Raw genomic sequence first — 12500 nt, 5'->3', positions numbered from 1 at the left:
TACCGAACCGTCTGTAGGGGGGGGGAACAAGGCACTGAGACATCACGCACGCACATTAGTTCATATTCACTTTATATTAAAAGGTGTTCATATTAAACACGCTAGCAACTACGAACTGTAAGATGGTTCCCTAAGCTAGAGACTGCTATGATATTCATAGCCAGGTCAACTGGCATTGACTCCCGTTATTTATCTGATTTTGTACCCGACACTTTAATGGGATTCTTATGTGAAAGGCAGAGAGAGACACTTTACCTGGTAGAGTTGCTGTGCGTGTGTAGTATCAAACCACACTGTATATAAACCGCATATTGCTGTGTGTGTGTAGTAGTATCAAACCATGCCGTTAACCAAATTGCCCTAGGCTAATTGGAGCGTTTTTGAATCAGTAGAAGTAGGCTAGTCTATGCTTAAACTATAAAAAAAAAGCTTGGAATATAAAATAAGGACTTATTATGCTCACACTGTCAAGTAAACCTTAAACTCCCATCCATGAGGGGGCAGCACACAGACACCAAGACCTCCTCACTCCTTCCCTTCTCTCCCTCACCACCATTTCCTCCCCTCTCTTTCTCCCCCACATCCCTACCACTCTCCAACACCTCTCTCTCTCTTTCTCCTCTCCTTCTCTCTCTACTCTCCTTCTCTCTATCTCCCCTTCTTCATCTTCTCTCTCCTTCTTCCTCTTCTTTCTCTCTCTCTATCCTGTCTCTCCCTCCTCCTCCTCCTCTTCTGTCTCTCTCTCTCTTTTTTCCTCTTCTCTCTCTCTCTCCTTCCTCTTCTCTCTCTCTCTCCTCTCTCTCTCTCTTTCTTTCTCTCTATTTCTCCTCCTCTTCTGTCTCCTCTCCTTCCCTTCTCTCTCTGTCCTCTCCTTCTCTGTTTCATCCTCTTCTCTCTCTTTTCTCTCTCTACTTCCCTTCACTTCCTTTACTGCACTCCTCTCTCTCTCTCTCCATCTCTTCTGCCCCCCTCTCTCTCATTGGAGAGTTCTTCAGATTTTCCAGACCTGAGGATTTTTTTTTGAATTTTCATGATCCTCTATTGTCCTCTTGGGTCTGATCAGAAGTGAATCTGATTGGTTCCTTGAGCTCCGAGAGGCTTTTCGGAGCCTAATGTGTCACAGCTGTAGCCCTGGACCCCCCCCCACCGCCGAGCGCCAAAGCGCCGAGCGCCTGCTCATGAGCAGACCCCGCTGAAATCTGCCGAGTGTACACATTCCCTGGCAGGGAGAGGTGCAAAGATAACTCACTTTGGAGATGTTATGAAACTCAGGTCCCGGAGAACACGGAGAACCCAGAGATGCAGGAGGAGGATTTTCTTTCCCTTCCCCTGTAGCCCTTCATTCTCATTTCATAACCACAAACTATCTCCTAACCTGACCCTAGTGAATATGACCTCAGTGTCCACTAACACACAAATGATGCAGCAGAAGCAGCAGCAGCAGCAGCAACCCCCCCCCCCCCTTAATAAGCAGTGTTTCAAACCCTTTAGGTCTGTGCTGGAAGGGCATTACTTCATAAGGACTCTCTGTACACAAGGTAGACTAGCAAGTGGCAACCCGTTTGTGGTAAATGCAATTGGAAATGAAAGGTGTTGCTGTAGGCACAGGTCACTGCTGCATGGTTGGGACTCGTTTACCAGCTGGTGGGGACTCTGTGTGACGGGGGACGCCGTCTGGTGGGGACTCTGTGTGACAGGGGACGCCGTCTGGTGGGGACTCTGTGTGACAGGGGACGCCGTCTGGTGGGGACTCTGTGTGACGGGGGACGCCGTCTGGTGGGGACTCTGTGTGACGGGGGACGCCGTCTGGTGGGGACTCTGTGTGACAGGGGACGCCGTCTTGTGGGGACTCTGTGTGACAGGGGAGGCCATCCGTCTGGGGACGCCGTCTGGTCACACCTCATCTCCCATCGGAGACAACCCTCTCCCAAAAAGTGCTTTCCAGGGAGTCACTCTGGACTCTGAAAACACTTGCCACTTCAAGGTACAGACGGCTAACTCAGTTAAAGGTACAGTCCTCCAACTGTTCCCCTGTCCATCCTTGCCCTGGATAGCCTGTAGCATGCCATAGTGTAACGTGTGTGTGTGTGTGTGGATAGCCTGTGGCATGCCATAGTATAACGTGTGTGTGTGTGTGTGTGTGTGTGTGTGTGAGTGTACGTGCGTGCGTGTATAGCCTGTAGCATGCCATAGTATAACGTGTGTGTGTGTGAGTGTGTGGATAGCCTGTAGCATGCCACAGTATAAAGTGTGTGTGTGTGTGTTTGTGTTATGGTATGGTGTGTGTGTACTTGCATGAATGTGTGTGTGTGTTATGGTATGGTGTGTGTGTGTGGTGGGAGGTGAGCGGGGCAGAGGGGCTGTGATGTGTGTTTAGTTGCGGTGTGTGTGTGTGTGTGTGTGTGTGTGTGGTGGAGTAGCGGGGCTGTTATGTGTGTTTAGTGGCACGTGTGTGTGTATGGTGTGTGTGTGTGTGTGTATGGTGTGTGTGTGTGTGTGTGTGTGTATGGTGTGTGTGTGTGTGTGTTTGTGTGGTGTGTGTGTGTGTGTGTGTGTGTGTGTGTGTGTATGGTGTGTGTGTGGTGTGTGTGTGTGTGTGGTGTGTGTGTGTGGTGGGGTAGCGGGGTTGTTATGTGTGTTTAGTGGCACGTGTGTGTGTATGGTGTGTGTGTGTGTGTGTGTGTGTGGTGTGTGTGTGTGTGGGGAGTAGCGGGGCTGTTATGTGTGTTTAGTGGCACGTGTGTGTGTATGGTGTGTGTGTGTGTGTGTGTGTGTATGGTGTGTGTGTGTGTATGGTGTGTATGGTGTGTGTGTGTGTGTGTGTGGAGTAGCGGGGCTGTTATGCGTGTTTAGTGGCACGTGTGTGTGTATGGTGTGTGTGTGTGTGTGTATGGTGTGTGTGTGTGTGTGTGTGTGTGGAAGTAGCGGGGCTGTTATGTGTGTTTAGTGGCATGTTCATCAAAGCCTCCGGTCCCTGGATCCCAGCTCGGCACACAGAGCCAACCGTCCCGCTTTGAAACGCCATTATGTTTGTGTAACCTCACGGAAACGCAGAGAGGGAAGAGGGCCGAGGGAGAGAGAGAGAGAGAGGGGGAGAGAGAGAGAGAGATAGAGAGAGAGAGAGGGAGGAGGGGCAAGAGAGAGAGGGGGAGAGAGAGAGAGAGAGAGAGAGGAGAGAGGGGGAGAGAGAGAGAGAGAGAGAGAGAGGGAGGAGGGCCAAGAGAGAGAGGGGGAGAGATACAGAGATAGCTGGACAGCTGAGAGGGGGGGGGGGGGGGGGGGGGGGGGGGGCAGGCACAGAGATAGATTTCAAAAGAAGGATAAAGAAAGGAAAAGTAAATGGAGAGAGAGGGAGAGAGAGAGAGAGAGAGAGAGAGGGAGAGAGAGGGAGAGAGAGGGAGAGAGAGGGAAAGTGGGATAGCAGAACAAGAGAGAGGGTGCATGAGAGGGAGCAGGAGTCACTTCCTGTCCGAGCTAGTCCCTGTGTCTTTGCATTTCTCTGTGGATGTGTGGATGGTCTGTGTCTATCTGCGTTATCAGCGTCACCGTTTCTGCCCGTCCACACTAAAACGCAAACCCGGTAGTATGAACACCAAGCATGAATGTAGCAAAAGTGAGGCGCTTTAAACCTAAAACGTATTAGTGTGGATGTGACCTCTGATATCAATGTAGTGAATGAAGGGGGAGAAACCTCCACTCCCCCTTGTCCTTCTCAAACACATTAATCCAATGGTTCCACCTCCTTGGAGGCGATTATCGTTATTGATACTAGTTGGCCAGGCGATACATAAACAATTTGACTTCAGGGTTTAGCGTCCGTTCCCACATGCCACCATCACACTAAATAAACGCTCAAGAAATGGCTTTCAATGTGAGTGGGAATGAGGTGTGTGCTAAGGTGACAGAGACCACACAGAGAGAGAGAGAGAGAGAGAGAGAGAGAGAGAGAGAGAGAGAGAGAGAGAGAACCAAATAAAGTCACACAGCACTCACTATTGCTTTTAACACACCTTTTACACCCATGGTGTTGACCAGCCACTCGCATGCCGCTTCTAGCCTCCAGCTATTTACCAGACAAAGGTCAGGGACGTTTAAAAAGCGCCCAACAAGCAAAGCGCTGTGAATGGCCAACATTCTTTGCTGCTAGTTCAACATTACACATAATTGGCTTCACTGCAAAGGAGAATAAATTCCTTCTTAATTTCTTAATACGTCTCCAGCCGTAACCTTAGCTCATTTACGGAGCAGAAAGCAAACATTATTCCACGACAGCCCTGAGGTAACCTGAGGTCTCCGACTGAGACTTGTCAGACGTACCCTGGTGGCAATGCAGGCCAACCAGAAGGCCTCACCCTGGGCTGACCCGTTTAGCCCAACAGTCCTGACCCGTTTAGACCAACAGGGCTGCTGACCATCAGGGCAAGAAACATCCTGTCTGCCGTGGTAATGTAATATGAATAAAGTACACAAATGAACCGCCTACAGACAATAACTAATGTACTGTATGGCAACATTCATGAACCAGTGACATCTCATCCCTAAAACTTCGAAATCACACAAATCGGAGGATTTTATAACCTTATGTTATAATAAAAGCTACTTTCAGAGAAACTGAGATTTGTGAGCCGCTATAAGCCTTGCTGGGAACAGCTTAATGTACAGCAACTGTGACGGAGTGCTGTCACTACGGTTGAGTATGCACTCCGACTGCCATACCAACGAGCCTGGCTCTATGGCATTGTGGTCAGAGTGCTGGTTTGGTACCCCGTAGACCCGGGTTCAAGGCCAGGTGGGGTGACCGCTCTATCCCTTCCCTAGAGTAGACAAACCTTACCTTAACCCTTAAGGCACTGAAAAGGGGTCTTTGTTGTTAAGTCTGATACCTTGACTTCCCTCCTCGGGTTAGTGGGCAGGTGTGCGTGTGTGTATCTGGTCTGACTCTCTCAGTTAAGGTTGGAGTGTTGCGTGTGTGTATCTGGTCTGACTCTCTCAGTTAAGGTTGGAGTGTTGTGTCTACACCCCATTAGTGATTTTGCTGAGCATGGGGGTGCTTTAAGAATTCATTAATTTAAGACACATTTCAGATCAGCTCTTGCATTGCCCATTACTCAACCATTCATGGCACAGTGTGTGTGTTTTCAGCATATAAACTCTTCTAGAGCAGTGTGTGTGTGTTCAGCATATAAACTCTTCTAGAGCAGTGTGTGTGTGTGTGTGTGTGTGTGTGTGTGTGTGTGTGTGTTTCTAGTGAGTTCCTGCTAGTGTTTCAAAACTGGTGGGTCGCCATCCACTTTTGGAAACATTCTGAATGGATCGCAGTGTGTGTGTGTGTGTTCCTTCAGAATTTGAATTACTTTTGTACAGAATATATAAACAGTAGCTTTATTTTGAAACGGAAAAAGCGGAGTCTTTGTGGTTCTTTTCTCCTGATTTCCATAACGCAGTTGAGACAGTCTTGTGTTACCATAACAAGTTTCATTAACCTACAGAAAGGCAACAGGCTAGCTTTGCTGGTGACTGGCAATTAAACACTAACCAAAAAACCTTGAATACCACATGAGATGAAACGTCTAGTCATATAACCTTGGCTATTTCAAGGTCATGTCATATAGCCCCAGCTATTTCAAGGTCATGTCATATAGCCCCAGCTATTTCATGTACTCTGTTTGATACATTGCCTCCTCTTATTGCTTCTACCTGCAGTTAATCCACAAATGAATACTGGCGATACAGTTACCGTCCCGTAAATTCTACTGTGCTCTACTTCGGCGCATTTTAGCAGTGTAGATGGTATTTTTCTCAGCAGCGCCACCTATCGTAAGACTGCAGTGACTCACGCGCTCCAAGTGTGGGCATAAAAGGTTTTGGCGCCGTGTTGACAATCACATCCTTCACTATAAGTGTGCGCACGCACGCACGCACACGCACGCACGCACGCACGCACACACACACAGGTCTCGAACACCCTCTAGTTTCACATCTTTCACTATAAGTGTGCACACACACACACAAGCACACGCACACACACACCCACACAAACACATACGCACACACAACCACTGGTCTAGAACGCCCTCTAGTTTCACATCTTTCACTATAAGTGTGCACACACACACACACACACACAAAAACACACACACACACACACACACACACACACTCCCACTGAAGCACTCCCACTGAAGCACTCCCACAGTTATGGACTGTGTTTAGTGTGAAGGGCTTGACTTTGGGATGATGAGGGACTGGTCTTCATGAACACTTTTCACAAGGGGGCTACTTGCTTCCTGCAGGAAGGCTCCAGAAACAGGCAGACTTATTATAGGCCACATTCCTTGGCCAAAGCCCCTAACTGCAGCAGTTTCAAGAGCATCATTCCACCATCGGAAAAATGTAATCTTAAGCCAAACCCCTCAGTCTCAAGTTTGTGATGCTACGTGGAGAGAAACTAAGAGACTAAGTAACGTACATGCCTAAATATGCAAAGCTCTTCCACTGGCCTGTGCTAATAGCAGTTACAATTGGTGGAGGGTGAATCCGTCATGACTGACGTTACAAATTTGAAGGTTTTGTGACAAGTACTATTGCACAGTTGCCATGGTATTTATTTATTATCCAGCCCTAAGTTTCCAGTTTTATGGCTAACTATACTTACAGTGGCTATACTTTTATGGCTAACTATACTTACAGTGGCTATACTTTTATGGCTAACTATACTTGGGGCGATAGAGGTTCAGAAGGTAGAGGAGTCATTCAGCAATCGGAAGGTTGCTAGTTCGAACCTGACTCCTCCTCACCAAGTGTCGAAGTGTCCTCGAGCAAGCCACTGAACCCCTAACCACTCCCAATGTGCAAGTTGGCACCTTAGATAGTAGCCATCGGTGTGTGAAGGGGTAGATGTCTGAGGCATTAATGTATAAAGCGCTTCGAGTGCTCTATGAGTATCAAAGCACTATATACAGTAAATGCAGTCCATTTACCCTTGCATGACATGGAAAAAATGTCAATTCAATTTGTCTTGCTAAGTGCTTCTTTGTGCTGTGGTGAAGTTTGGAGTGTGACATCACACATGCAAAAGCTCTAATCAACTTGTCTTCAAACTATTGGAAGCAGAAAACTATTTAAAAACTATATCTTAGTAATAAACACAGAGTAATAAGCAAATGGTTGTTTATTTTTCCAGTAATTACACATCACAACTTGTCCTCTTACAATGAACAGTCCACAAGCCAACACTTTGCACATCTCTGCTTGCAGTTCTAAAGGGTTCTAATATTTATGTAATCACTGGAAAAATAAGGTGTAGTTCACACGTAACGTCAGTCACAAAAAAACATCAATTCATTTAATTGCTAAGCCTTCCATCATGATTTGAATCGTCTTACTAGAGGTTGTGACTCAGTATTCTTATCCATAGCCAACAAAACCCCAGGTCAGCTATCTGTGTCTACAGGGCTGATGTGATATAATGTGATGAAATATGTAATGTTATAAGGAAGAATCAGATGCCATGTGATCCATTTTACTGTAATCTCAGAAAAAAATCATTCTGATGGGTAGCTTGAGTTGCCAAGGAGCTTTCAAATATAGGGAAATTCCATTGATGACATTTAAGTGGCACTTAGTTGTGGGAGCCACACGAGAAATATGAGGGCTCATGGATCAACTCAAATTTCCAGTAACTCTCTTGTCCTATAATGTTGGTAGCCAGTTCAATGTCTCGTCCTGTGTTTTTGTATTTGGTCCATGTCCATATATTGATTGGATTTGTTCTGGACATGTTTTGTCCCATGTCTCAAGGATGACTGTACAATGCATGCACATTACAAAGACGGCATTTGTTTTCATTGACGTCTAGGTCCAGCATTAATTGTATTTATGTTAAGGAGAATAACATTGTAGCTGCCTAGATATTGCTATTTACGAATAAGAAACATGCAAACTTTTCTCCATAATTTAATGTTAATATAATTACAAATATTTACTAGCTAGGCTAGTTACAATAATAAAGAACAGATATAGAAGTCTGCTGGTGTAGTTAATAACAACGCTAACGTTAGACATCACAGAGACCGCGACAGTCGCCGGTCGGTGTTTGCGCTGGTTAACTGAGGCTAGCTTTTGGTGCTTCTTATATTACTTATCAACGCTAATTATGTGGAGTATATAATTAGAATTACTAAGTAGCCTGACATTTAGTAACAAACATGATACTTGAACTTTTGAATGATCAAAATTCGTTCGTCTGCACAGGTCAAATGTAATCCATGAGGCAGTTTAACCAGAGCCCTGTACAATAAACAGGAATCTCCGCCTATGCTCTAACGCAGCTAACATTGGCAGCACAGATGAGCTAGCAAACATTGAGTAGCTGGCTAGTGCTAGTTAGCTAACTTAGTAAGACAACAGAGAAACCAGTGTCCTTACCTCGGGTTGCACTTTTTATCCAAGTGTGCGATATACTTCAATTAAGACGGTGTGGGAGTTTGGCACTAGGGTGAGATTGAGACACCTTCACGTATTTGAAAATGTTTTGCATCGGCTCGACCGGGATCAGTTCTCCCAGTTGTCACATTTCCACCGTAGGCGGCCCCCGACTGATTGAAAGCACAGAGCAGCATAATTCTGCCTCCACACAGAGCTGCGCATACCAGATCAGCAGCTGTGGAGATGGCCTGGCGGCGCTGGTGATACGACGTGTGTTTTACGGGTGGATTTGTGTGTTCCTCCTCACGTCACCCACCTAAAACTCAAACTTGGAACTGTAGTAGTGATGTGCAGGACCCAACAGTAAAGGGTGTTATAGCGTGCTGGGGGAGGGCTAGCGGAACTTCCGGGCGAGAGACTTGAGTAGCCTGTCTGCATACCTCAGTGTTGGACTGGTGAATTACTCGTTACCGTTCATGTCATGCATCCTTTTGTGTCTGGTAAGAGTGTATGTGTAATGTCAGATGGTAGCTGGTGTAACTGATACATTTCGTCTGTGTTTTATGCTGTTTTATGCCCTGTGTTAGTTTGACGTTATCTCTCTATCGTCAGTGTAATTGCCACGTAAGACTTGCCCTCCTGTGGTCCCATTGAGTTATAAGTGGTCTTCTGTATGCGTCTGTGTGTGAGCGTAAACGGCATTCCTGGAAATGTGCGACGTAAGGGCCACAGGGCTCACTTGCCTCACCCCGCCTTGTATGTTAGATGCCGCCCCCCCCCCCAAATACACAATAAATAAATAAATAATAATGAATAGTTATTTTCCCCCGAAGTGTAAAATCAAATAGTTGCATATTTAAAATCCACAGCCCAACAAGAACACTGAAACAAATGTTGGGCTGATGAAATAAAATCATAACAACACAAAAAACCTCTCCAGTTTCTGATCCCTGGTGTGTCTCTGTGTTGGCAGAGACACACCAGTCTCTTCTCAGCATTGGCTGGTCTTCCATTGTATGTAGCCTACAGTACCAGTCAAAAGTTTGGACACACCTTCTAATTTTTTTTAGAAGATTTTTCTTTGATTTTATAATTTTCTACATGGTAGATACAACTTTTTTTGTTTAGTACATCATTCCATATGTGTTCTTTCGTAGTTTAAATGTCTTCAGTATAAATCTACAATGTAGAAAATAATAAAAGTAAAGAAAAAACACTTTTGACTGGTAGGCCTACTGTATGTGGAGACAGGATTCACAGGTGTCATTACAGCATCAGAAGACAAATGCTGTGTTTTGTATTTCTGAGAATTGCATGTGACTGTCGAATGGCCATTCAGTTGGCGTAAGTCAAGGGTTAGGGTTAACCTTAGGTGTAAATCATAAAACCGTGAAGCTTGTAGAGCAGAATGTATATTCAAGGAGGATCCCACTGGAGAGATGGGATTTCATCTTCCAGCAATGTTGAAGCGAAGAAAGATGGCCGACAAAAATCAGGATCATCAAGATCTTATTTCAGATTCATGTTCATGTGTGAGTTTGCAGTGTGGAAGAACATTCAGTTTACGAGACAACAGGGTTTACAGGGACCAAGTGGGAAAATCTTACAGTACTATGAAGAAACGGCTTCCCAGAATGGTTAAGTTTATTGCATAAACCATATCCTGCTTTTAAGATTGAGCTTCTAAACTTCTAACTTCTAGAAGAGAACTTTGCTTTTTCTTCAGGCAGCTGACCGGTCACAAACACATCAAATGTAAAGCCCATTATCACAGTGTGCAGTAGCTCAATCCACAAAGGTAAAAGAGGAAACTACAGTCCAGTGAACAGCCATTTTGTGCCAACTATCCAGTCTTATTATGCTACAAGAGGGTGGATCAGAGGACCAGCAAGCACTCCTAGTTTCAACAGTCACACAGGACGGGGAGGAGTGGCTCGGAGTAGATTACAGCACAGAGGAAGACACAAGGCGAGGAGGAACATCAAAACAAACACCAGTAAACATGTAAACATGTAATATCCCAATCAAAAGAGCCCCCTTCAGTGGGTGCGGCCTGGGCTTTTAAAATGAAAACTGTATACAGGAGGAATGACAAGCAAGTGGACATCAGAAACATGCCTGCATGTTAGATCAGATACTAGGTTGGAGAAGCCTTTATCTACATACAGTAAACACACACCAATACATCTCTAAAAACAAATGAAACTTGCACTGAAATCAGAACATTGGCACAGTAAGGAGATGCAAACTACCCCTAAAATAAAAGGCTGCCTCTATCCTAAACTGAAAGTATTGAAAACTGAGAAATCTTCAAATACAACCATGTTAGATACGCTTACACTAGAAAGAGGCTAAATATTGCTTGTTCAGTCCTTAAAAAGGACGAGAATGTTCTCTTTGAAAGATTCATTTGTACACCGTCTCTAAGTATCAGCGCTTAGATACAGGACCACAGGGACTATAATTGTATAACTTCGGTCTCTTTTCCATCACATCAGTATATTAGTCTCAGTCTCTTTTCCATCAGTGTGTTAGGAAGTGGATTCACTGGGATAAGCGCCAGTATTCCATCCGACAGTGGGAATGTTGCAGGCAGAAGGCAAGCGGGGCCACGGGGAGCCGGCGAGACCAAGAGCACTGCGGTACTACACAGAGACACAGTGCATGTTGGGTAGGATTTTGGTGAGATAAATTAGCATCATGGAATGTTTAGCACACTAGAGACCTGTGCTACATATGCTTCTGTGTAAACTACGCCTGGCTATTAACGTTCTCTCTTAAACAGTAAATGAGGCATTCTTTTCTCTTCTGTAAATCTGATGGCAGGCTGGGTTAACCTATCCCCAGCCAAAACTAATCCCAGGTTGGCCCATCTGCCAGCTGATAGTCAGCAATCACATCTTAAACATGTTCCTCACACCTACCCTCACGGTGAATGTGCCAATTCAAACGGCTGGAATGGGACTGACTATGTGTGTGGAATGGTTGCTAGGCCCTTTGGCCAAGTTAAATGGCTCGTCACAGCAGAATAGAATGATTGTAAGTGCTCCGTAGACCAAAGGAAAGCTGTATAAAGATGATTTAGATATGACTGACAATGAAGTGCTGTGATCTACTGTTTTGTCCTTCAAAAATAATAAGTACTGTGAGACAGAAACAACCAGTGGAAAATAATTCTCTCGTGTGCAAATACGTGTTGGAATGCATAATGTCTGCAAGTGATTGTGATTGAAGACTGAAAGAATGATTTAAATGACGAGAATAAGGCGGTCTGTTTTTTTGTCTGCACAGCGCTCTCTAGTGGCAACCCAGTGCAGTGGCGTTGGGTCCTCTAGACTTCTGTGGAGAAGCGGATAGTCTGATACTCTAGCGCCCTTTAGTGGCAGTCCAGTGCAGTGGCGTTGGGTCCTCTAGACTTCTGTAGAGAAGAGGATACTCTGGCGCTTGCGGTCAGGCGTGGGGATCGTCTCCAGCTGAAGGAAATACAGCAACACCTGAACCTGAACAACACACACACGCACACACACACACACACATACACACACACACACACACACTGGTCATGAAGACGAAACAACTGAAACACCTATCATGTAGATTAGAGTCGTCATTCTCTTTCTCACACACACACGCACACACACGCACACACACACACAGACACACACAACCTTACCTGAGACATGACCTCCAGAGACCAGCTGTCAGTCATCATCATGGGATTGGTTGGCGTCTTGCTGTCCTTCTCTGAGGGCCGCATAAGGGTGGGGCCAAACACGGTTGCCAGGTTGTGGAAGGACATCTTATTTACACCCTCATTCTCAGCCACCCTGCACAGACACACACACACACACACACACAGATATGAGAGGCCGTCTACGCCTCACACACTATCAAACCCTCTCACACACACTATCAAACCCTCTCTCACACACTATCAAACCCTCTCACACACACTATCAAACTCTCTCACACACAGCATCCAACCTCTCACACACACTATCAAACCCTCTCACACACACTATCAAACCCTCGCACACACCATCAAACTCTCTCACACACAGCATCCAACCTCT

General features: G+C 45.6%; 2 protein-coding genes across 2 annotated transcripts in view; both read right to left on the bottom strand.

Annotated features, from left to right (window-relative positions):
* The window catches only part of specc1la (sperm antigen with calponin homology and coiled-coil domains 1-like a), a 25573-nt gene extending 16395 nt beyond the window's left edge, over positions 1–9178 (bottom strand). Inside the window, exon 1 of the mRNA XM_031570946.2 lies at positions 8428–9178. The gene's annotated coding sequence lies outside the window, so the exon portion shown is untranslated. The remainder of the gene's footprint in view (positions 1–8427) is intronic.
* A 1658-nt stretch (positions 9179–10836) lies between these two features.
* The window catches only part of si:dkey-91m11.5 (PH_BCR_vertebrate and RhoGAP_Bcr domain-containing protein), a 34274-nt gene continuing 32610 nt past the window's right edge, over positions 10837–12500 (bottom strand). Inside the window, 2 exon segments of the mRNA XM_031570940.2 lie at positions 10837–11927; positions 12101–12254. Of these exon segments, the coding sequence (XP_031426800.1) occupies positions 11838–11927; positions 12101–12254 (244 nt within the window). The 3' untranslated portion in view covers positions 10837–11837.

This window comes from Clupea harengus, chromosome 7, assembly GCF_900700415.2.
Source record: "Clupea harengus chromosome 7, Ch_v2.0.2, whole genome shotgun sequence".
Taxonomy (NCBI): Eukaryota; Metazoa; Chordata; class Actinopteri; order Clupeiformes; family Clupeidae; genus Clupea; species Clupea harengus.
Note: the sequence above shows the minus strand (reverse complement) of the source record. Positions and strands in the feature narration are given on the sequence as shown.